Source organism: Tenrec ecaudatus, chromosome 16, assembly GCF_050624435.1.
Source record: "Tenrec ecaudatus isolate mTenEca1 chromosome 16, mTenEca1.hap1, whole genome shotgun sequence".
Classification (NCBI taxonomy): domain Eukaryota; kingdom Metazoa; phylum Chordata; class Mammalia; order Afrosoricida; family Tenrecidae; genus Tenrec; species Tenrec ecaudatus.
Window position 1 is genome coordinate 74,553,247 of NC_134545.1, and position 25,680 is coordinate 74,578,926.

General features: G+C 42.1%; 1 protein-coding gene across 1 annotated transcript; it reads right to left on the reverse strand.

Annotated features, from left to right (window-relative positions):
* Positions 1–1,745: 1,745 nt before the first annotated feature.
* Positions 1,746–25,369, reverse strand: SLC16A12 (solute carrier family 16 member 12). Its single transcript, XM_075534176.1, is given in 7 exon segments — positions 1,746–3,684; positions 8,291–8,550; positions 10,668–11,247; positions 14,197–14,340; positions 16,604–16,707; positions 25,177–25,318; positions 25,321–25,369. Coding segments are annotated over 7 exon segments (1,542 nt in total). The 3' UTR covers positions 1,746–3,421.
* Between the last annotated feature and the right edge of the window lie 311 nt (positions 25,370–25,680).

Consider the following 25,680-nt stretch of genomic DNA (forward strand, 5'->3'; position numbering starts at 1 on the left):
CTACCCCCACTATTATGATCCCAATTCTACCTTATACATCTGGCTAGACCAGAGGATGTATACTGGTACAGATAGGAACCAGAAACACAGGGAATCCAGGACAGATGATCCCTTCAGGACCAGTGGTGAGAGTGGCGATACCGGGAGGGTGGAGGAAGGTGGGGTATAAAGGGGGAACCAATTACAAGGATCTACACATAACCCCCTTGCTGTGGGGGTGGACAACAGAAAAGTGGTTGAAGGGAGATGTCAGACAGTATAACATGACAAAATAATAATTTATAAATTATCAAGGGTTCATGAGGGGGGAGGGGGAATGAGGGGGAAAATGAGGAGCTGATACCAAGGGCTCCAGTAGAAAGCAAATGTTTTGAGAATGATGGTAAACAGATGTACATATGTGCTTGACACAATGGATGGATGTATGGATTGTGATAAGAGTTGTCTGAGCCCCAATAAAATGATTTTTTTTAAATTCCCAATCTCGAATCCACCTTCTATACTTGCTGAAAGATTGAGGTATTACCCAAAGGATTTTTGTGCTCAAGAAAGAACCTTTTCTCAAATAGCTTCACCAACCCATGTTGGAAGACGATCAACGCAGGCGCAGAGACAAGGGTACAGGCCCCCAAATGGGGTAGCATCTTAGTTTTATAGGACTTCACAGTGGAGGCACTGGAGTGCAGTGTCTGAGTCACCAGCTATGGCGTGTGGCATCTCAGTTTCCATATCTACAAAATGGTTTGCTGTATAGATTTTGAGGATTTAATGAGACATAAAATACTTGGACACTGGAAGTTATAAATGGGCTTGATTTTTATAAATTGCTTGGTTACTTACCCTATTGAATAACTCTATCTTGGTATGATCTAGACAGATCCACACACCATCAAGTCCAAACCCATTGCCTTATAGTCTAGCAACATGATTATAAATTCTTTATTGTGCTTTTGAAATAAGAAAATATTAACATAAATATTTGATCTCTTAGTGAAATTACAATATGAAAAAAAGGTGGGAGGATACGGTGTATCTACACAGGTTAGTGTCTTCTGGCTGTCTAGTCAGTCAATTTCAAAGTCTAGCTTGTCGGGTAAATAAATATTTGAGATGTAGAAACCGCTCAACACACTTTTTTGATCCCACAAAATATACCATTCCCCTGAATCCTTCAATTTTTAAAAATGAGCAGTACAGGCACATGGAACCTTAACAGTAAAATTTTGTTAAGGTGACAAAATGGTATGACTCAAAGATCTGCATTTTTCTTACTGGTTTTCTAAACAGTTTGCTGCAAAGGGTTGTGAAAATAAACACTTACATTTGTATAAAATCAAATATTACAACGGTTTTTACACAAATCCTTGAACGCTCTTGTCTCTATGCATATTTTCATGAATGCTGGTAATACTTTAAAGAAATTATTATTACAGTGCCACATAAAAATTCTGTGATTACTGTTATGAAAAAGACAGGATAAGAACATCTATATATTTAAGAATATATTTCAAAAAGTCTTTAGACTTGAATACTCAAGAAAAGACATGTAGTACACAGCACTATTCCAGACAAATTAACCTTGACTTTTTAGAGATTATTTTCAAAATATTTGAAAACTATTCTTTTTAATCACAAACATTATAATATTTCAAAATTATTCTTTTTAACGACACAAGAAAAAGTCAATGGATTTAAAGGAAATTATCAGCCTAAGTAAAAAGGTAACACTGAAATTTTTCTTTGGAAAACAACTCAGAAAGAAATATTAGTTTCTCCCATCAAACAAAAGTAAATGCTCTGTTTTGAAGGTAATGGATTAACATGTTTTGTCGGTTTTATCAAACGTTAGCCTGCACAAGGCAGTTGTAGGGCAGGAGTCTTGCTGGGCGTCCCAGTCAGTGCAGGATCTTCCCCGTTGCTGCCTGCCCTGGACAGTGCCCTGGTGAGCACTGAAGAGTAAAACCTTCAGAGTAAACATATTTCCTCAAGCTCCAGATGTTATTTTTCCCACCTTTCTGCCTTTCTCTCTTTCCATGCCCTGCTCTTCAATCTGAAGGCTCCACAATGATCACATATCAGAAGGAACAGAGATACTTGGGAACGAGTAAACTTTCCTAATCCAGTGAGCTAAATATGTGGAAGGGTTCTTTAACCTCTTAAACACCACACATGTCGCCTTCTTTGATTCGCCCTCCCCCCCGCCCCCCACCTGACCTGGCAGAAGCTACGATAAATGTGGGGAGGGGGTGCTGACATTTCCCCCTGAAACTGTCTCATTGTGCTGAAAAGTTCCACCAAGTTTCCAATGGTTGTCTATAGGAGCGGCGAGCGTGGGTCTTGGAACAGGAATGAAGCGAGGCAGGGAAGCTCAGCTCTAGACTCTAGGAGAACATTCTTCACGTCAGAGTTCCAAGCCCTGTGTTGGGTAATGACCAACTTCACTGTCTGATCGGAACAGAACAACTTTAGGAGAGACCTACTGGTTCAAGAATTTCATTCCTGCCCAGTTGGAATATGGCGTTTCCTGTTCTTACTAAGAATGTGCCTGCTGTTTAAATAAGAACTTCCTTTTTCCCCGGAAGAAAAAAATATTGGGACATTTTAGGAGTGTTACCATTCCAGATAAGACGGAAAGTTTCCATGGACTTTTTGGGGTGTGCTACGCTAAATTGTCTGTGATCATGGTTGAGATGAGATCAGTCTTAGAAAAAGCATTAATATCCAGTGAAGAATTTCAAATAGAAAATCATACTAGCCACCCTTTAAGATTTATCCAATGTGGTAGCCAGTGAGTCTCAAAGTGATGAGCAGAGTAAGAAGAAAAAGGGAAAAGAAAAAAGTGTGTGTGTGTGTGTGTGTGTGTGTGTGTGTGTGTGTGTGGTGTCACTTTCATGGCATATCAAAAATATTCTTCAACAAACTTATTTAAGAGTCTAACGCGAAACTCCATCATGGAAATGTTTTATATCTTCAACCTCCATGACCACACCCAAGCTGACCCTCATCCTCCACAGAGCAAACCTGTCTGTCAATGTTGCCATTTACCTGCTCCCCGAGGAGGGAGACTTTAAGACACGGCTGCTGCCCAAAGCACACTTGATTTGGTCATGCATTGACATTATCCGTACTTAGAGCCAGACATATCAGCTCTGCCTTTGTATTCCCCATGGAGCTATGTGATGGGATTAATAAGGAGTCCATATCCCCAAATGAGGAACCTCGGGGCCAGTCCAGTTTTGTTTGTTATGTACTGTTCTCCCCTAAAAGCACGTTAATCCAAAATCAAAATGTTAATCCCCAAATACCAATCTCTTTGGAAGGCTGTGTTCCTGCCAAAAGAAAATGCTTCAGAAACACGTATAGTGCAATCCAGTGACGCCACCTCTCTCAGCTCTGAGGATTTCCCAGGCCAAGGGCCTGGTCATGTGGGGTTATAACCAGGCACGGCTGTGGCCGCAGATTCTCCATCCTTCTGATCTAGTTCTCTTGTTACAGAATAAGCCACGGATCCGTTGGTCCATAGCTGTACCTTGGGGTCTGATTCTTGGGCAAGGAACCGCAGCTCCGTTTTTTTCATCTTCTTTACAAGTCTTGCAAGCCCAAGCAACACAGAACTAAATATCATGGAGAATCCACAGACAAGGAACGCTGCAGTGTAGCTGCCAGTTGTATCCACCAGCCATCCTGGGAAAACCGAAAAATAACAAAATGATATTGTTGAGTTGACAATTCAACCATTTACCCCTTTCCAGATCTAGTCATTTCTAAGGATGGAAACAATTGATTGTTAACACCGCCATCATAATTTTGATCCCAAAAGCAGGTCACTAATATGTAATGGCAGGGAAAAGAAAACAACCAACCCAAACATTCTATTTTGTAGGGAATCATGTGAAGCAAATTGATTGTAAAGTGGATGGAAGTAGGTCACACGCTTGCTACTTGCACAGTAAATATTAGTTGTAATTATTTTCAATCACCTGAAATCCAGGAGAAAAGATAAAAATAACCTCATTCAAATGATTGAACATGGAATGGTTTATATTGTGTTAAAAGAAACTAATTTTTTAAATTACTGTAGTATTCCCAACACCCATACTCTGTCCCGTTGGAGTAACATGAAATGCTTCCAAGTCAAATCCAAATTTCTGATGGAAGCCAATCATTGTACACCAGGCAGGGTGAAAACCGGGACTTTCAAGACATCGTGGAAGCTCCGGTGCAAACTTTAGGAGGCATATCTCTAGAACCGTCGATTTCTTTTTCTTTATCTCTGCAACAATTTCATCTCAATAGCTACTCTAGCTCTCAGTGTTAAACAATCAGGTCATCCACTATACAAACTATGGGCCTTCGTCATTAGAAAACCCGTGGGATAAACGAAGACGTTGGTAGGTAATTATTTTGTGACTATCAAAATACTGTTTTAAAGTTCCTCCAAACTTTACTTCTGTGCCATGGATGTCCCACCCTCCCTTCTAACATCATGTAGCAATTGTTAGAAGCCCCCGGAAAGTTTCTTGCATTTCAAATGATTCTAGAATATTTTCGTTACCATCGGACTGACTTTGCCAAATGAAGGTCATAGATTGAAAGTACGAGCTGAGAAAGGCAAGGCCACTTCAGGCTTCTGACTTGTACACCGCTCATCAAGGCTACTGAACACTAAGCTTGGCCTCGGAAGGAGAAGAGAGTGCAGAGCATCTTGGGAGGAAGTTTTAATCCTAAATGCTAATCCTATCGTCCTAAATCGAGAGTTTAAACTGACCAGGAATTTCCAGCGGCATCAACGAAGCAGCCAGCTTCCTCCAGTCTGCTCCCTTAGCACCTGCTGAGGTTGAGAAATAGCCAGCAAGGAAGGCCTCTTCCTCTCTTCACTCCAGCAGATAGTACCAGAGACCCTGCCTTCTTAAACAAAGGCTCCCTCCTTCCTGGCAAACGTGTGATCCGCCCTCTCTACCCTCCACTCTATCTGTACCCATTTGGGGGTTTTGCTCTGTCATGGCAAAGCACAAATGAAATGTACCATTTTAACTATTTCCATATGTACATTTCAATGGCATTAATTACGTTCACAATGTTGTGTACCCATCACCACTATCTCCAAAGATTCTTCATCCTCTCGAACAAACGATATGCTCATGAAGCATACCTCCCAGCTCTCCCTTCCCTCCGGCAACTAGTAATCTCTCATCTGCGTTCTGTCTCTATTTGCTTACTCTAGATATTTCATATGAGTGAGATCATTAAATAGTTGTCCTTTTGTATTGAGTTTATTTCACCTAGCACCATGTTTTCAAGGTTCACCAATCTTACAGCATGGGTCAGAATTTCACGCTTTCTTATGGCCAGTAATCTTCTGTCATAAGTATATACCACATGTTGTTCATCCATTCTTCTATTGGTGGGCGTTGACCCATTCATCTCTTGGACTGTTTCCACCATTTGCCTGTTGTGACCAGTACTGCCATGAACAATGGTTTCATATCTGTTTGAATCCCTGTTTACAATTCTAGGGACTAATGCTCTTGAGAATCTTTATGTCTTTATTGGTCAGTTGTATATCTTCTTTGTAGACATACAATCTTACCCAAGTATTGTGCCCATTTAAAAATATTTCTCATTTTTTATTGTTAAATTGAGTTATTTATCTATTCTGTATGCCAAACACATACAATTTGCAAATATTTTCTCCCATAAATCCCTTCAGTCAGTTGTCTTTTACTTTCCTGAAATGTCTTTTAATGAAATAAGCTCTTAATTTTGATACCCGACTTCCTCTGGTTGCTCATGTTTTGTGTGGCTGTGGTAGGTACATAACCTGGTGTCAATTTGGGACTTGAGGAGATTACAAGTGAGGGGATGGAGTCTGACCTGACAATCAAGATATAACCAATGAGGCCTCTGTGTGGGCATGGCCTTTTCCTGAGAATTCTGGGAACTCCTGTATTTCTTCTTTGGAGGTGGGAGATACTTCTCCCTTTGAACAAGACATCCCTGAAGAGAAGCCACATGGAGACCCCTGATGCAGCCCTGAAAGCTGGAGAAGCCACATGGAGACCCCTGCCAGTGCTGAGATGCTTACAACGCCACTGGATCCAAAGATTTCCCACCCACTGGCCTGTGATCTTCCTGCATTCAGCATCATTGCCTGAGTCTGAAGAGGACTATATAGATTGATATCAGACATATAGGCTAATATCAGACTTATGGGCTTCGGCTGGACTGGGTTGGGATGTTTTTGCAATATTCAACAGCTCTTTCCTATACTTGATGAGAGTGTCCATGACTTTGTTTCTCTAATCTACCCAGACTAGCACAATGGCCCATTCCTTATCCCTATATTACACCCTATACTTACACCTATAACCTACTCTATATTATCTACATCCCTTTATTATAACCTATACTTATAACAATCACACACTGTTTTGATGTTGGTAGTTTTGAAATTAAGAAGTGTGACTCCTTCCTTCAACTTGGTTCTTCTTTTTCAAAACTGACTTGATTAGTCAGGGGCTCTTGAAATGCCATGTAAATTTGAGGATTGGATTTTCCACTTCTACAAAAAATAGCTGTTAGATATAAATAAGAATTGTACTACATCTGTAGATCGCTTTAGAAGTATTGGCAACTTAACGATGGTTAAGTCTTGCAATCCATAAACATGGGATGTCTGGCTCATGATTCGTTTGCCTGTGTTCTTTCACTTTTGTAGTTATGTTTTAGGCAGATAATTACCTGAACCCATTATCCTCAATCCTTAGTGTGCATGATAAGCCCTAGTGGTGCAGTGGTTAAGTGCTCAGCTGTTAACCCAAAGGTTCGAATCCACCAGCTGTTCCGCAGGAGAAAGCTCTGGCAGTCTTCTTCAGTTAGTCTTCTTCCATAAAGAAAAAGTCTTAAGGTACAGTTTTGCTTTGTTCTTCGGGGTTGATATGAATCAGAAGCAACTTGATGGCAATTGGTTTTGTGGACATGACCTTCCTAAGAAAGATGATTGAGAAGGTAGATTCCTGGGACTCGATTCCAAAGATTCAAGTCATACGTGGGAGGGTCAAGTAATCTGCATTTTCACAAGTGTTCCATAGGATTCTGAGGCTCTCCCGCTGATAGACAGTAATGTATAGACCACGTACACAAAGGAAGCAGGAATAGGTTCTGATATGTTACTGAATCCTACTGCCAAGCACAATGAATGGTCTATACTGACAATAAATATTTTTAATTACTTATTCTATGCATTCAATATTTACTAGATTAATATCTATTTCATGAAATATTATTTGTGTATTGCTTGTCTAATCAGGCCCTAACTTCTTATAGCATTTTACTCTTCATAAAGCACTCTTGGGGCTTTATTTGAGGCCTCCCACCCACATCTGTATCGCCAAGTCTGGCTTTCCTCTAAAGCTCAGATTCCACTTTGAAACTGCCCTGTGGAATATTGGCATATGTGTATTTCAGATACCTGAACAGAGTCTAGAACCTTCTTTTTCTTGTAAAGCCAACTCTCCAACTTGTAAAAATTCCTCTAACCATGCCATTCTTCTCTAGGACATCTCTGCCTCCATTTCCTTCCTCACCCCCTATGCTAAATCCAGCTGATTTTCCTTTCCTGAAACTTCCTCCTTGTCTCCAGAGCACATTTACAATTCTGTGGCCATAGCCGAAGTTCAAGCCTTTATCAGTCCCCTTCTGAGCCCCCTGAATGGAATCCTAACCAGCCCTCCCCTAAGTGGCAGCATTCCCTGCTAGACCACATTGTCTGAAATACACTCTACATCTGATCACCCCTTTGCACAAAAATGTTGACACTATCAGAGTCTCTTAAAAACAAAGAGCCCAGATGCTTTGCCTGGCATTGAAGGCACGCCAGCACATTCACATTCATCTTGTCAGCCTCACCAGTCACCATCTCCTGGTGGAATCCTGTACTCCTGCCAGACTTCCCTCTGAAGACGCCTTCCTTACTTTTAAGTCTGAACAGCTGTTCTTCATTGTCTCCATCATGTGCATGGAACAAAATCTGGACCCTCCTTTGGCACTTACTCTTTCTAGGTAGGCTGAAGTTGGAAGAAACTTTACTTATATGACTTATATTATGAAATGAGGGTGTAGGTGAAAACATGATGGTTTGGGGGTGGCTCTTGCACCCCATTTTGCTTTCACACTTTTCCTCAACTCCTTTCACTGTCCATGTGTAATTGCATGGGATTCGTTTTTTTTTTTTTTTTTCACATAAGAGGAGAAAGGGAAGACGTGGTGGGGCTTCTCTCTGGAAACTGACCTGCAATGGGTGGGCTCAGCAAATACGGCACAGCATGAAGGAAGTAAACCACGCCAAGTGCTGATGACAAAGAGGCGGTCCCCACTATTTCTGCAGTCACTACTGGGATCAAGGTCACGTAGGCACCGTCAAAGTAACCAAAGGTACAAGAGAAAGGGACAAGCAATGGGAGACTCTGGAGCATTGGGAGGCAGAGATAGCAGAACCCATCCATGCCCACGGCAAAGAGATAGCAGACACACTGGTAGCTCTTCAGACACCTGTAAACCAAGAAAACAAGCATGTTATGGCAAGCCCCGATTCTGTGCCATGGCCGAGCACAGTAAGCACCGTAGTTACACAGAGAGATAGCTGTTCCACTGTGTTATCTAAGTTGTCTTTCATCTTGCCATTGGCATATGTAAATGCAAGTTCATTTCCCCTTTCCCCCAAATGTATGGTACAGTAGAAAGAAAATCTGCTCTAAGATCAGAAAGGTGCAAGTTTGAATCCATGTCTAACACCTGACTGCCTAATGCTATCCTCAGTTTCAGTTGTACAACAGAAGATTATTCATCTAGGGTTCTCTAAGGATAATTGTGAGTGTTCGAAGACTAGTATTTCCTGGCATCTACACATTAGGTACTTTCAGGTACATGGCCCACTGATATGTGATACATCATAAAACAACAACAGAAAATCAAACACTGCCATCTCATTGATGCCGATGCGCAGTGCACAGCCCACCCTGTAACTGTCTATGGGAGTAGAAATTCCTATCTTTCTCCCAAGGAGCTGCTGCTGGTTTCGAATGGCTGACCATATGGATTGCAGCCCAACGCCTAACCATTATGCTCCCATGGCTCCTCAGTGATGTTCAATAAGCCAAATGGTTTTTAAACAATATGCTGGTCTGAAGACATTAAAGTAAGTCTCCAAATATAATTAAGATTTGTTCTGGGACTAAGTCTTACTTTGAAGATCTCCCCAATTGAGGTTCTACTTCCATTCCATCTTTCTGTAACTCCTAACTCAGCTGTGATACTAGTTTTCAATGACTAGATAATGTCACCACCAACAGTTTACTTTTGGAGAGCACTTTATGCCTGATGAATCTTTTTCACACAAACATTCATCTAAGCCTCCCAAAATGCTATGAGATCAACAGGCAAATAATGCATTCCCCGTTTCACATATGACACTCTTGAGGCTCAGAGGAAGTAGGATACTTTTTCTAGGCCATAAAGCCAACAGAGGGCAAAGCCAGCATAAGAATTAAGCCTTGAAAGTCTCCAACTTTCCTATTTTTGCCAGACTGCTTCCTACTAAGTTATTTGATTGTCAAATAGCTACTTATTGGGCTCCCCTTCCTTCCTTGTGCATGAAGAAGGTGGCACTAACCTTCCAGGTTCCGTTCCTAACCCTGGGGAATGGCAGGTGACTCCTGACTAGTCAGCGAAGACGTCAAATGGGAAAGGCCACATGAAGACAGCTTTCCAAGGTTATATAACTCAATGGTGAAGAGTCTGCCACTTGGGAAATGAGGAATAATTTGCCCTCTTTTCTCCAAATAGATGAACATCTGCTGAAGAAGCTAAGGAGATTTCTTACACCTTTGGCTTCCAAGCCAACATTTGTCATGAAAATATTTTCCATTTGCAGCGTCAAACATAAATAAGAAGGTACAGAGCGTGCGTATTTCCTGCACCTGCCTAAACAGATTCTGTTCCTCTCCCCATGACCAGCTGACAGGTCTGGTCACAAGAATCTCACGCACAATATCCATCCTGAATTTGTCTTATCTGGCATTGATTTGACTTGGGATGGAGTTAACCTGTCATTAGAATTTGTAGTTATCCTCAAGTCTCCATTTGAAAAACATACCTCCCCCCACCTTGTCTGATTTAGGCAAACCACAAGTTAAACCAGCTAGAATGGGGTCAGCAAACTCTAGCCCACCAGATTTTTTAAATGACATGTGAGATAAGAATAGTTCCTGTATTTTTAAGTGTTTGAAAAAAGTCAAAAGAGGACTATTTTGTGACACATGAAACTTAAATTGCACTGTTACAAAGTGAAGTCCTGGGACAAACACTCTTGTTTAAATATTACTTAAGGTCCCTGTTTTACTACAATGGCAGAACTGGAGAGTAATGGCAGGAAGCATATGGCTCACAAAGCCAAAAATATTTATTACCTGTCCCTTTACAGAAAAATAGAAAAATCAGCCCCTGATCTAGAAAAGCGAGCAAAGGAAATGCCTTTCTTTTTTTAATATTTAAGGCTCATAAACAGTCAGACCTTGGATTCTACTGGGTATAGTAATTAGGTATTCTAAAAATCCCCTCCAGGCTACTATCTCCTAGTAGAGAAACCAGTTGTAGATTCACGGGATTACCTTCTGTCCGTTAGCCATCCAAAGGTGATGTTGCCGATAATGTCAATCACCCCCAGGATGGACATCAGAAAAGCAGCTTGCTGGTGGCTGACTCCAACACTCAAAGCATAAGGCACCAAGTAGACAAACAGAGGGCTGCAGCCGTAAGCCATGAACAGCACAGAGACGGCCAACACGACAAAGTCTGACATCAGTAAAAAACTGTATTCCTGCTGCAGAGAGCAACAAAGGCAGGTGTGCAGCCAGTCTTTGGTCCAAGGGGGGCAGGGAGATGCACATTGGAAGCCTTGTTTCTGAGTTCTGCAGACATGGCCGGGCTCTGGAGTGGCAGGGTCCTCTTTCAGAGTAATGGGTCGCATCAAGGCGCCACAAACACAGAGATTCAAAACAAAGCCCCCCAGAATGAGCAATGCTCCCCGCCAGGAAAACTGTTCAATAAGAAGCTGCACCACCGGGGCCAGGATGAAGGTACCAATGCCGCTTCCTGACATGGCGATCCCGTAAGCAAGGGCTTTCCGTCTGCGGAAATATTTGCCAACCATGGCAATTGCTGGGGAGTAACAAAGCGCAAATCCAAGACCTGGAAATAAAGAGAACCCCGTAAGTACATCACGGACAACTAAGTACATCATGGACAACAACTTATGGACAACTAAGTCCATAAGTACATCATGGACTCCATAAGTACATCATGGACAACTATATACACACACATATATACATATATACACATATATACAATTTTATTGTATTGGATTAAAGGGAATCTGACCTTCTGTTAACCCTTTTCAAGCTGTTTTCTACATCAAGTGAACAGAAGTAACCCCTTACCTCTCATCCACATTTTGAAAAATACATCCTATGCGATTTTCTTCTTAAAAAGAAATACTTAGCTAGGAGGCAAAGAGAATTTATAGAGGTCTAAATAAAGGCATGCACATGTGTGAATATATATATATATATATATATATATAGATGGGGAAATAGATTTATGTGCATGTATTTACAGGTTTAGTATTAAGGTAGCAGATGGACATTGGGCCTCCACTCAAGTACTCCCTCAGTGCAAGGATACTTTGTTCTATTAAACTGGCATTCCACGATGCTCACCTTCCCGACATGATCGCTGAAGACAAAGCATGTGCATAAGCAAATGTGGTGAAGAAAGCTGATGGAACCTGGCTATCAAAAGATATAGCATTTGGGGTCTTAAAAGCTTGAAGGTAAACAAGTGGCCATCTAGCTCAGAAGGAACAAAGCCCACATGGAAGAAGCACACCAGCCTGTGTGACCATGAGGTGTTGAAGGGATCAGGTATCAGGCATCAAAGAATAAAAAATCATATCATTGTGAATGAGGAAGAGTGTGGAGTGGGGACCCGAAGCCCATCTGTAGGCAATTGGACATCCCTTGCCAGTCAGGGTGCAGTGTAGCAACGATGAAACATTCAACTTTCCTCTAGCTCCTAAATGCTTCCTCCCACCACCACACTCATGATCCCAATTCTACCTCACAAATCTGGCTGGACCAGAGGATGTACACTGGTACAGATAGGAACTGGAAACACAGGGAATCCAGGAAAGATGATCCCTTCAGGACCAGTGGTGACAGTGGTGATACCGGGAGGGTGGAGGAGGGTGAGATAGAAAGGCAGAACCGATTACAAGGATTTACATATAACCTCCCCCTGGGGGATGGACAACAGAAAAGTGGGTGAAGGGAGACGTCAGACAGTGTAAGACATGACAAAATAATAATTTATAAATTATCAAGGGGTGAGTGGAAAGGGAGGGGAGAAAAATGAGCTGATGCCAGGGGCTTACGTGGAGAGCAAATGTTTTGAGAATGATGAGGGTAACGAAGGTAAAACTGTGCTTTATACAAATGATATATCTATGGACTGTGATAAGAATTTTATGAGCCCCCAATAAAATGATTTTTAAAAATAGAATTGTACGAGCCCCCTATAAAATGATTTTAAAATACATGAATAAATAAATAGTTTTTTAAAGAGATACCCAAGGAACTATAAAGTCTTCAAAACGAAGTTGGAGGGGAAGGTTAATTATTATATAAACTAATTTTACATTAACTTGAAAATCTGGATAGTGCTAACTAAAGAAAATGTTCCTGATTGTTTTCCTTATCTTAAATTGATAAATTTCCTTATATTAGAAATTGTCTCTGGGTTTTACTGCCTGTGAAGACATATCCCTGTTCATCTAGAATATTCTGAAATCTCGTGGCAACAGCAACTATGATTCCATGGGGGTCCCAGAGTGATCTCACTTAATTGGGAAACATCATGCCCTTTTTATACATGGAAAAAGCCACCTGACTGTATCCCCCATTTTAGTTTTCATTTAGGGGTCCATTTAAGGAGCCCTGAGTGGCGGCCGTGGCTTTCACTGGGCTGGTAACCTAGTTTGAATCCACCAGCCACTCCTTGGAAGAAGGACAAGGCTGTTTACTCCTGTGAGAATCTACCACCTCACAAACCCTAGAGAATGGCTCTACTTGGTCCTATAGCATTACTATAGATTGGAATTGACTTGCTGGCAATGGGCTGTTCTTGAAGTCATGAAAGGCATGATTTTGATGTAATCCAGATGCTGGAAAACGAAAAAGAGACTTCAGCTTCTGTTCCCATCTGCAGGGTACCGTGGCCAACCATCCCACATGCATGGACTAAGAGCTTTCCTGGACACAGACTTACTGCTAAAAAGAGGTCAGTCCCAGGAAGATTAATTCACCTGGCAGCTGGGTCCTTTGGATTTCTAGGAGTAGATGGGTATATAAATAGTTTGCAGAACTAGAGTTTCAGATTCATTTGGAGACTCATTCTTCAGTAGCTGGATTCATGTAGCCCCTATGGTACAGGGCCTGGACAGGTGTTCACGTTACTCTCAACGTTCTGAGAGATGGGGCTATCCTCTACTCCAGGTCCAGCCACCAACTCCACCTTGAACTTATGCAGTCCCCTGACGTGTGGTTTATGAAATGCACATCTATTGCTTCTCTTTATGATTCACTAATGTGATACTTCCAGATCATCGAGAGAACATATAATATGAAAGTATTCGCGATAAGGGGCTCTCTTTTTTAAAGTTGAAAGGCTTCATTTATCAGACAATAGTAGTCACTATAAAACAGGCAACACAGACTGATTGCAGGTAGTATTTTAATGTCTTGGCAAAGATATTAGGAGAATGACCGTAGCTAAGAATCTGCCATCCTGGCTATCTTATGTTTTCTGAGTATAGAATCTCAGCCACACACTGCTGCCAAAGGGAGAGCCAACTATTCTTGGGATCATATAACTGGATGGAAGGAGGGGTGCATGGTCATTAGGTTGGTGCAATCAATATCATTTCTAGCTCTTTTGTTGCTGTGTTAAGTAGGTAAGCATAAGTTGGGTTAGCCAAACTACGCATCTAGCAAAGTGAATACTTCATGAATTAGTTCTGTTGATGTGCTTGGCAACCTCTGAATAAGATGGGGTGAGACAAGTGGCACAAGGGCCTCTTACCTGTAAGAACTCCCAGAGTGAGGTAGAGGTGCTGCAGGTTGGTGGCAAATGAGCCCAGGATGAGGCCAGTCGATGCAAGCAAGCCACCCAGCATGATTCCCACTTGACAGGATAAATGGTTACTGACAACACTCCCGAGTGGAGCTTCAAAAAACAATAAGAAAGCGGTTCAACAGAAAGGTCTTGCAGGCATTGGGAAAAGGCTGTGGTGTGGCACTGGCAGAGATGAGAACAAGCAGCCTTTGAAGGCCTGCGTTCACTCCATTCACTCCACAGGTTTGGAAACAGAGGCTCAGAGAATGAAGAGGAGGTGGCTTGTTCATGGTTACACAGAGAAGCAGCAGCTGAGCTGGAATTAGGACTCAAGTCCCCTGACTTGCATCCCAGTGCTTATTTCACTTTTCCTACTATAATCATAACTCTGAACTATGGGAAGTTTTCCACCAGTGGACCAATTCTTAATTTACATGTCACTTGCATAGGGATGTACCGTGTCTGCTTTGTCCAGTATTCCTTGTACACAATTAGCAATAATGGTGGCAATTCATTGGCAGAGAACGGAGATGGGCAGCACTGTGAGACCAGCGATGTCATGTAAGGAAATAATAGGAAAGAGATCATAGGTGAATTCCACAATCTAGCATTTCTTTCCGATTTCAGGGCACCCTGTGGGTGGGAAATCTAAGCCTAAAAAAATTCTAGGAAAATGCTTCCAATTTTGGTCAGTTTCACCCTCCTAGTAGTTTAGTAACACATCAGAATTGTGTTTCACAGCAAAGCTTATAAAATATCAATCAAATGCAAGGAGGACTTGAGACTCAGAGGATATGACATGCCCAAGGACATGAAGATATCCAACAGAGTGCATGCGCATTTCCCTCCTGACTCTTGCTCATTGAGTCCCCCAGGCTGATGACAGAGGTGATGGATGGGGAAGGCATACGAATTCCTTTCTGAGGAGTAACTCTGGCATAGTAGGAATTATTCCTCAGAAAGAAGTAAGGCAGATCTGTCCTTCATATATGTCCCAGTTGTGATTCTGTAGCCTCTAGTTTATACTGTGAACTCATCTAATATTATGAAGCAAGCTGGTGGGTATGTGATAATGGGGTACAGCAGGCTTCCAGTCCTTGCATTTGAATATGCTGCTTCTGATGGGATATCTTTCAATGGCCCTCACGGCCATTGTAACTATACTCCTCACTTCGGGTGTTTCTCCTCTTTGGGGAATTAGAAATATTCTCCGAAAGATAATGATGAGGGAAATGAGTCACTTGTGTCCTCTGAGAAAGATAAACATGCTCTTGCACTGTGCTGATATGAAGACTGTGACAAACAATGTGACACTGAAATCCAAGTGATGTTTTTCCTGGTTGACAAAACAGGACAAGAAATGCAAACATGTGATCTGTTGATCCCGTAAAACCTTAAACCATTGTCAGTTGAAAGTGTCAATCTAGTCTTCTCAGGGAACCTGTTTTGAGGTCCAGCATTTTTCAAATTCCTCCAAACAATGGAAAGGCATTTCAGTACAACTCAACTAATTGCAAAATACATGCATCTATTTCTAAAAGTAAATAGGAGTCAGGACACACAATGGAATCAGATACTGTTATTTCTGAGCTCTCCGTTAGTATAGGTATCCCCCTTTACCACCAAGACGTGGCCCTGGGAGCTCAGAGTTTCCTCAAATGCTTGGGATTCATTTCCGTGAGGAGGAAACGACGCATGCAGGCTAAAACGTAATCATTTAAATTAGATCCATTCTCAGAAACTCTAGAACTATTTTAATAACCTCGGTTTGAAATTGAAGGTCTATCGCCCTCCACTATGCACACGGAATGAAAGATGCCATGCATTTTGAGACTATCTCCTAAAATGTTGAACCCTCTAGAAAAGAAACAATGAAAACAAAATCTTGAGAAATGATTTACATGGTGGGGTAAAATAGAGGCCGGTGGGACCCTCAAGAGTATGGACCTTACCCTTCCGATCTGAAACTGAACTTACTCCTGTCACAGAAAAGACAATCATTGAAGAGAAAGGGCTCATGGTTGCATGTTTGGATACTGAAGCAGAACTTAAAACTGTTTGGTAAACCTAAAAAATCGGAACGAGTCCTATAATGCACAGCAAGTATTTCTCCAAATGGCAGCCCCAAGCACGATGTGTCCACGGCAGCATACTAACTACGCGGCCTTCCTGATATCAGCCAAGACTATGACATTCTTCCATGAGCCAGTCAGCTTGCGTGAGGCTGAAGGCAGGCTGGATCTTTACCTTTTACATAATCTTAGCCAATTGTCAACTGAGTTTTCTACTTAGAAAAACTGATAATCCAGGATAGAGGTAAGTCATTGTCATGTACAGTTCAAGGCTAGCCAGTAATTTGGAAAGTGATACTCACCACAGAGCATGGTCACACAGTCTATAATGGAATGAATCCATGCCGTTTGTGCATAATCCTGAGCAAAGTATGTCTGGAACTCAACGAAAAAAATGGAAATGCATCTGAAAAACACAATGCAAGCATTTTATACATAATGCAGATGGATGTGGATTTTAGCCAGAACTTAAAACTTTGGTTTAATCAGCTGTTCCAGTTTCCATGAGTTTTATCAGTTTCCAATAGCATGTGATTGGACCATCCACCAAACCCACTGCCATTTGAGCAAGGCTGTAAATATTTAGGTAGCAGATAGTCTATCTTTCTCCTGTGAAGTGGCTGGTGGGTTTGAACTGCTGGCCTTGAGGTTAGCAGTCCTCTGCTTAACCAACAGCTCCATAATAAGTGGGAGATCAGTTACTGAGTTATTCTAGAACAGTGTTTCTCAATCTTCCTAATGCTGAGACCCTTTCATACAGTGCCTCAAATTGTGGTAACCCCCAACCATAAAATCATTTTTGTTACTACTTCATAATTGTAATTTTGCTACTATTATCAATCGTAATGTAAATATCTGATATGCAAGATATATTTTCATTGTTATAAATTGAACATAATTAAAGCATAGTGATTAATCACAAAACAATATGTCATTATATATTGTGAAATATTTATTTCTAATTACAAATCAATGAAATTTTGTCTTGAAGCATGGTGTAGCATGGGTGACAGTCTTCACATCGGGTACTTGTATGTCGGTGTATCTGCATGTGGACGGACCTGCCTGGAGACGGATAGAGGAGGAGTGTCTTGGTTCCTAAGACCTTAGGAAATGTGTGTTTGCCGATGGTCTTAGGTAAGCCGTGTGAAAAGGTCGTTCGACCCCCAGAGGGGTCGTGACCCACAGGTTGAGAACCGCTGTTCTAGAGGCTAAGAGGAATAAGTGTTCCACCATCAGTGGGGCTGCTGAAGCCAAGTAGATGTGAAGATTATTGCTATAGGGGATGACTTAAGGAAAAGGTTAAAGGTCAAAAGCATGGAATCATGTTTACCAGTAACACCTGTAACTTCTCATAGATTGTTATAGAAGTTAAAATTGGTCCATGAACACTGGGTCTGTAGAACCAGGACGCTGGGTCTCAGGGAACAACTTCTGTTAGCATAATGTAGTTCACAAAGACAATGTTTTACATTCTTCTGCATTAACAGAAGGAGCCCTGGGGGCATGGTGGCTGAGTTGGGAGGCTAACCATGAGCCCAACAGTTTGAAACCACTAGCCAACTCCAAGGGAGAAAGACAAAGTTCTCTACTCCTTTAAGAAGTTACAACCTCATAAACTCACAGGGCCAGCTCTACCCTGTCCTAGGGGGTTGCGGTGGATCAGAATTGACTTGACGGCAGTGAGTTTCGAGTGAATAGTGACTGGGGTCTAAAAATAGTCTTGAGCAGTCATCTAAGGTGAACCATTGGTCTTTCTCTGTGCACAGGAAGAAGAGTGATGATTAGACCAAGTGGACTAATGGATCCTATAACCATCAACCCCATGACCCTTCACTGAAGACAAGGTAGTGCATTGCCACTAACAGCAACTGCTCGGAAAGGGATCACATAGAAGGTTCTCGATAGAGTGGGAGAAGAGGCCGAACTCAAAATCAGGAAAGAGATGAGGCTTTCAAGTAAAATGGAGACAGGTGGGACCCCCAAGACTATGGCCATTACCCTTCAGGCCTGGAACTAAACTCACCCCTGTAGCAGAAGAATAAACCCCATTAAGAAGCAAAAGGGCAGCATTTACCCCAGGACAACATTCAAGGGCTTAGGAAAGAAGGAAGGAAAGAAGGAAACAGGAAGCATAAGGAGGAAGTGAAAAAAGTGATGGCACAGAGGAGATTCCAATCAATGAGTTGGCATAAACTATGTATAAATTATTGAATGCAAACGGATGATCTACTCTGTAACCCTTTACCTAGTACACAATAGTTTTTTAACTTGACAATGAAGAGTTATCCATGAGCCACCCAACTCCGGGGTCTGTGCAGAGTGATAAATAGATGATGACATGGGCTTTACATACAAGAATAACGCCTAAACAACTGGGCTACTAACCACAAGGTCAAAAGTGTGAGCTTGCTGCCCCTGTGAAGTTTCACAGCTCTGGGAACCCACTAGGGAAGTTCTAGCTCATCCTATCCCATCACCATGAGTCAGAATTGACTTGATGGCAGTGAGTTTAGGATTTTGTGTTTGTTTGTTTGTTTGTTTGTTTAGGGACCATGGGTGGTCCATATGGAGTTTAGTGTGCAGCTAGATGATCAGGATTATCCCTTGTGGAAGGTTGAGAAACCAATCAGGATGGAGCAGAGGCCAAGGTCGAACAATGATGAAAACCCAACAAAACTGCAGTCAATCTGAAATGAAATGACTGGGGCTTTAGGCTTCTTGCTCAATCAGTCATTGACATGCCCCCAGCAAGGTAGTTCTCTTTGGAGAGGGAACCTTCTACCATTGAGCAGGAGCCTGAAGGACACAGATAGCAGCAGGCTCTCCTGGACCCTGCAGCTGAGCGCACACATCAGTGGCACGTCTCTGAGTTCCCTACAGTGCTTTTCTTCTCCACACTGAGCACTGTTGAGCAGGCCGAAGGAGATGAAACGCGATCCTTCTCCAATCACCAATTTAAGAAGTACGCACACTGCAGTAAATCTGATGCCGAGTCCATAACGATACCAGGATATAGTTGTTAGATAGTCATAGCTAACAACACAGAGAACAGTAACACAACGGCCTTACCACTGTACTAGATACTTGGATTCAATGTAAGACAAGACTTGATTGGGTAAATTAAAACGTAATTAATGTGTTGCAAAGCTTTCTGAAAGCATGATTTAACAGAGACAGCCTTAAACTAGCTTTGATTCAGTAAAAAAAAAAAAAGGATTTTTTTTTTTGGTGGCGGGGGGGAGGCATGGCTCCCTTATTAAAACAGTTAAAACTGCCCTTAGTTTTGAGACAGAAAAGTCTTTATTTTTAAGGGCTACCCTCTACATTAGCAGCATCTTTTCCCTGTAGCTAAAAGGTCTCCTAGAGATCAATATCAGCCAGATTAGGCATCACTAATCTGATCAATTGTGTGTTGTTAGATGGCATCGAGTTGCTTCCAACCCTTAGCAACTCGACGCAGAACAGAAGGAAGCGCCACACTGTCCTCACAGCTGCTCCTCTGCCTGGACCCATTGTTGTAGCCACTGCGTCCCTCCATCCCATTGGAGGCCCTCCTCTTTCTAACGGAAAGTCTGATGAGGCCTTCTCCAGGGACTGGTCTCTCCTGACAGTATCTCCAAAGTACGTGAGTCCAAGCATGCCATCCTTGCCTCTGAGAAACACTGGCCATACTTCTTCCAAGACAGACCAGTGTGTCCTTTTAGCAGTTTATGGTACTTTCAACATTCTTCTCCAGCACCACATTCAAATGCATCAATTGCCTAGTTCTACCTATTGTACAGCATGAAGTGTTCTGGAATTCCCATTTTTCTCAATGCCATCATCATTTTCTATGATCCCCACAACGATCATAGAAACACAAGGAAACATTTTTTGGGGGTATTCTCAGCTTTCAGGCAAGATCCATCTGACATCAGTAAGGATCTCCCATGTTCCACATCCTTTTCTTAACTGAGTTTGAAGTTCTTCCAGCTCCCATTTGAATAAGGAATAAAGAAGAACTTAAATAAGAATTCCTATTGTATAAGGAAAACAAGAAGAATCGATGCATTTGAATGACGGTGCTGGCGAAAGACACTGAGAGTACCACGGACTTCCAGAAGACCAAACACATCTGTCTTGGAAGGATTTTAAGCAGAATACAGCTCAGAAGTGGGGTGGCAATCGTCTCATGCGTGTTGAGCACGCTATCAGGAGAGCCAGTCAATGGGAAAGGGCGTCATGCTTGGTAAAGTAATTCCACCAGATGGATTGGCACAGTGGTTACAAAAATGGGTTCAAACATAACAATTGTGAGGATGGGCACAGGACCGGCAGTGCTCTGTGCTGGTGTACATGGTGTCACTATGAGCAACTTGCTAACACTTAACAACGGTCATCGACTACTCTACCATTTACGTAGTTCTCAAACTCTTCTGTTTACCACTACCCTAATTCGTACCATAGGCCAATCTCTTCTTTTTTCCTCACTAAATCTTTTTTTGGGGGAACTTAACATTCATTTGTGTGATTGTTTGTCTCTTGTTATTCCGTGACAAACCACCCTCCCTGAAATGTGCTTCATTGTTTTGTTTGTTAGCTTCAATCCGCATGGTCGGCAGTTCGAAACGACCAACTACTCTGAGGGAGAAAGACTGGGTTTTCTACTCCTGTACACAGTTATAGTCTCAGAAACCCACAAGGGGTTGCTATGAGTCAGCAGTGGACTCGATGGGAGTCAGTTTTTCTAAGGAAGACCAAAATGGTGCGCGATCCTGCAACATCTTCATGATCTTTGAGCCCATTGTAGTTATCTGAGTGCTACTTAATGTCGTTCATGAGTATCCGTCATCTCATTGAAGATTTATCTCATTTTTTCTGGCTCTCTACTTTAGATACGTGAAAATAAAATAAAATAGCTGATTCTGGGATGGAGCCCCCCCCCAAAAGAAAACATGAAAACCAAAAACAAACTACTGCTTTGAGATAATCCTTAAACCTTAAGACCAAACATATCCCCTTTATGTCTTCTTAAAACCTAACAATAGTTTAACGTAACTGGGGAAAAGTGTCTGCTTTGAGTACTGTGCTCTTTTAAGAACTATCTATATCGTGTCAATGTGACATCAGCAACTCAAAAGACAAGACAGCAACTTGGGCGGGACATGCGTTTCTGTGAATGAAGAAGAAGTCATTCACAAAAGGACGGTGAGAGCGGATGGATAACTTGTAAAATGCAGCCAATGTCACATCCGTGTACACACAGGCATGGTTGGATTGATACATGTTCTACTGTGTATATTCTACTCAACAAATAAGACAACTTTTAAAAACAACCATAATACCGGGGGTTCTTAGGTGACCAGACTTGATAGAGATAGAGGCCATATCTGTGTTTCTAAATGTTTGTGACTTTGATGGAATACACAAACTCCCAACATGCTGCCACAGAGTCGATTCCAGCCCAGAGCAACCGTCTGGGACAAAGTGGGACTGACTGTGGGTTCCCAAGACTGTAACTTCTCACAGGAGTAGGAAGCCTCCCCTTCCTCCGGCAAAGCGACCGGTGGAGTCCAACTGCCGATCTTGCAGTTAGCATCCATGTGTAACCCACTGCACCGCCACTGGAGTATGGGAACACTATCTTATCATTTCTTAGTTGTTGTCAACAGTAAAAGGTGTTACCAAATTTTCCAAACTTCAAAGGTTCATCACTTACATCTTTGAAATACAGGCACGGCCTAAAGGAAGGCAAACGTTATTACAAGGACAGGCGGTTCTCACTCTGGACATTACTTCGGTTGCTCATTGGAATAGTTGCATGATTACAAGCATCAGGAGAGTTGGGTTCTGCTCTCTGATTCTCACATTCAGTAAATGAGTGCCCTTGATAAAGCTTCTTAATCCCCCAGGGTTTGTTTACTCATCTATAAAATAAGCAATTTCATAAACATGACTGCATTAGTCAGAATAAATTAGATTGATACTGCCTTCGCAAATGACTCCTACAATCCTTTTATGGGTTTTCAGGCTCTGTTTATAAGAATGTGGAAACAAAATATCTCTCAAGTGTCACCTATTATGAGGTTGCATTCTCAAAGATATTTTCTCTCAAGGAGCCAGTGTGCTTGCTATCTCCACTCTGTTGTAATATGTTGCTTCTGGGTCCTGTAGAGGAAGATGCTCACAACATCCGACATTTGGTTCACACTTCTCTCTAGGCCATCAAATTACTCTACTAAATCAACACAGAAGGTGATTCACGAGGTGCTGCAACCCAGAAGGTAAAAGGACGGCCACTATTAACGGTAGGACCTTGCGGGCATTATTCAGCTTGTCTACACTGTTACATGTTACGTCATTTTATCAGTGGGCGTGCTTGGAATAACACCAATGAGTTCAGAATAAGTGCTCGGTGAAGACGGGGAATTATTTGTAGGAATCTGGCTGTTGTTTAATGAGGTCCACAGTCCCACAGAACTTTAGATAGCTATTGCTCTAAGCTAACTTGGACCCACAAGGTAAAGAGAAAAATAGATCTCACCCTTGAGGGTTTTCTTGGGACCCTGAAACCAAGTGTTTTCTTGGGACCCTAAGACCCTGAGATCAACCCAAGGAATAGAGTATCATGCAATGATACAATGAAATATGATTTTTAATGTAGATAATGTGTTTGGCAATAAGCTGCCTAGGAAAAAGTAACCAATGCACATTGAAGGACTGAGGGAGTACATAAATAATAAGTAAAACAAATAGTAATACATAAAATTTGAGGGTTACGAAGGAGTTTGCATAACTTTAAGCTTTATGTAACTTTTCCATGGGAGGCAGCAAAGCCAGGCCTTACAAGGTAAGAACATATGATTTTAAAGTAGTCTGGGTCATAGTGGATCATACTACCCAGTCTGGGCATTGTTTGTAATAGCAAAAATCCAAAAAATAGCACATATCAAAAAATGTGTTAAATAAAATATGACATGGCAGCATTCTAAGTAATAATTGTTTAACAAGGTTGATCCATATGTGATGTTATGTTATTTCATGGCGATAAAAAAGTCCAAAGCCGTGTGCATATAATGTGAATTCATGAGTGTAAAAAAAAAGAGAGAAATTCATTACTATGTGAATAAACATTGTAACAAAGATACAGGTTTATCATGATGCACAGTCTCCCTAACCTTATGGTAATAAAAAACAGCCCTGCTTCTTTCCTGCATCACAGCTTTATTATTGGGGAAATACCAGGCCTTGGACCGGGCTGCAGTCAGATAAAAGCCATTAGTGCAAAGTGCTGTTATGTTCTGCCGAGGGTGTATTGCCAGAGAAAAGCAACAAGGAGTTCTAGCTGAATGAACAAACCAGTAGAAAGAGAGCATGCCGATTTCAAAATTTTATTTGTCCCAAAGATATGAAGACTGGGTCCCATCGTATGCTTTTAAATAGATTCCATTCCATGTTCTTGGGGAAGCGAGGGGCGGGCGGGTAAGGGACAGAGAATCTTTCTATTTACGCTGCTATTGTTCAACAACTTCCCTGCAACCTGGAATCCAGCCTCTACCAAACAACACCCCAACCCCAACCTACTGTCCCGGAGTGAATTCCAACTCATAGTGTCCCACACTTGGACTCTCTAGGGGCGCAGACCGCTTCATCTTTCTCCCGAGGCGCAGTTGGCAGGTTTGAATGGCCAACCTTGGTGGCTAGTAGCTCATCACAGCCAAAAATGCAAAATGAAACAGAAGCATTTTAAACGCTAGATTGTTACGTTTACGTGGACTCTGTTCCTGATGACCCAAGAGGTTGTCAAGGATTCTTTGGATATTTCTTCTTTTCCCCTTCTGAGGTGATAAGGCCCTAATTCTGGGCAAGGTTACCTGCACGTGGTCGGATCACAACCCACTATGAACTTATGAGCACACTCGGTTAACCTCGCACTCTTCCTCGTCCCTAAACTCAGAGTTGCATGCTCTCCTGTCATCAGTGTGTCTCACGCACTCACCCATGTCCTGCTATCAAATTAATTCAGACCCATAGGGGCCTATGGGACAGGCTAGAACGCGGCTCCTGCGGGTCCCTGAGTCAAAAATCTTTATGCAAATAGCAAGCCTCATCTTTCTCTCCCGGAGCAGCAGGTGGTTTTGAACTGCTGACTTTTAAGGCTAGCATCGCACCAGGCAACCCAGCAGGTCACAAGCATTCCTTTGTAATTTACCCGTTATGAACTACGCATTCAATTAGCTCCTCTTTCCCACTGTAAATTCTCAGTGAGAAAACACTAGACAAGAAAATGCTAGGGAAATAATTTTACAGAAATTATCTTTACTATGCTTGGGGCCATGTCAACTTATGCTAATTTACTTTCTCAGGTGAGTGTCTGGGAATTCTCAAAAACTGGGGGAAGAAAATGGTTTCCTTATGCAAATTCCATGATACATTTCCTCCTTTCATGAGAACTTCAGAATACTTTCTAGAGAGAAGACCCACGACAGAGCGACATACCGCTACATCTGCTTCAGGAGCGGCTCGTGAAAGGCGACGGTTGGCGACTTATCCTGCTCATGTGGTCTCTGACACCTTTGTCTTAGTACTTTGTGCTAGGGACATTTTTATATTATTTTAAATTATATAAAACAAAACTTTCCCATTTTATACCCAAAGACTTATGAGGTAATTATATTCCAAGCAGTCAGAGAAAACACAAATACTCAAGCATGCGCACGCGCACATGCGCACACGCGCGCGCGCGCGCGCACACACACACACACACACACACATCACGCCCCATACATATGTACACTTAGGTTTTCACAGTCATGGGTCCAGAAATAAAACGCTGCAGACCTAGAAGAAAAAAACAAGTTAGACCATATCAATAACTGAAGAAACCCCCTACCTTGTGACCGCCCGGGTGCAGATGGTAACAAGGAAACAGCCAGCCACGATCATCCAGCCCCAGCCGCCATCGGGCGGGGAGGTATACTGGGCTCTCTGTACTTTCGCCATAGTTTCGAGCGATCTTTTATCTTCTTCTCCGGCCACGTTATGGTCTTGGAAGTGTGTGCTGCCCCGAGATGTCCTGTTGGCATTCAAGTTTGGCACAGAATGCTACCTGGCGCACAGGTTACTGGCCATCTACAACCAAACATCAGGACAGATTTATTGTTTATTGTCCTAGCTACAAAGTTACTTTTAACTTGGCACAAAAGATTATTACTTTCCAAAGCAATAAGCTTACCTGTCACTATCAATATCACACTGGAACACCAATTTTACTTGCCCTTGCTACCCAATCCTCTTTTTCTTTTTAATAATATAACCTCTCAAAGCCAAGTCAACCCCTCTGCTAGGCACTATATTCATAGTTTCCCTTCAAGATAGGTGTGGCGACAGCGTTTAG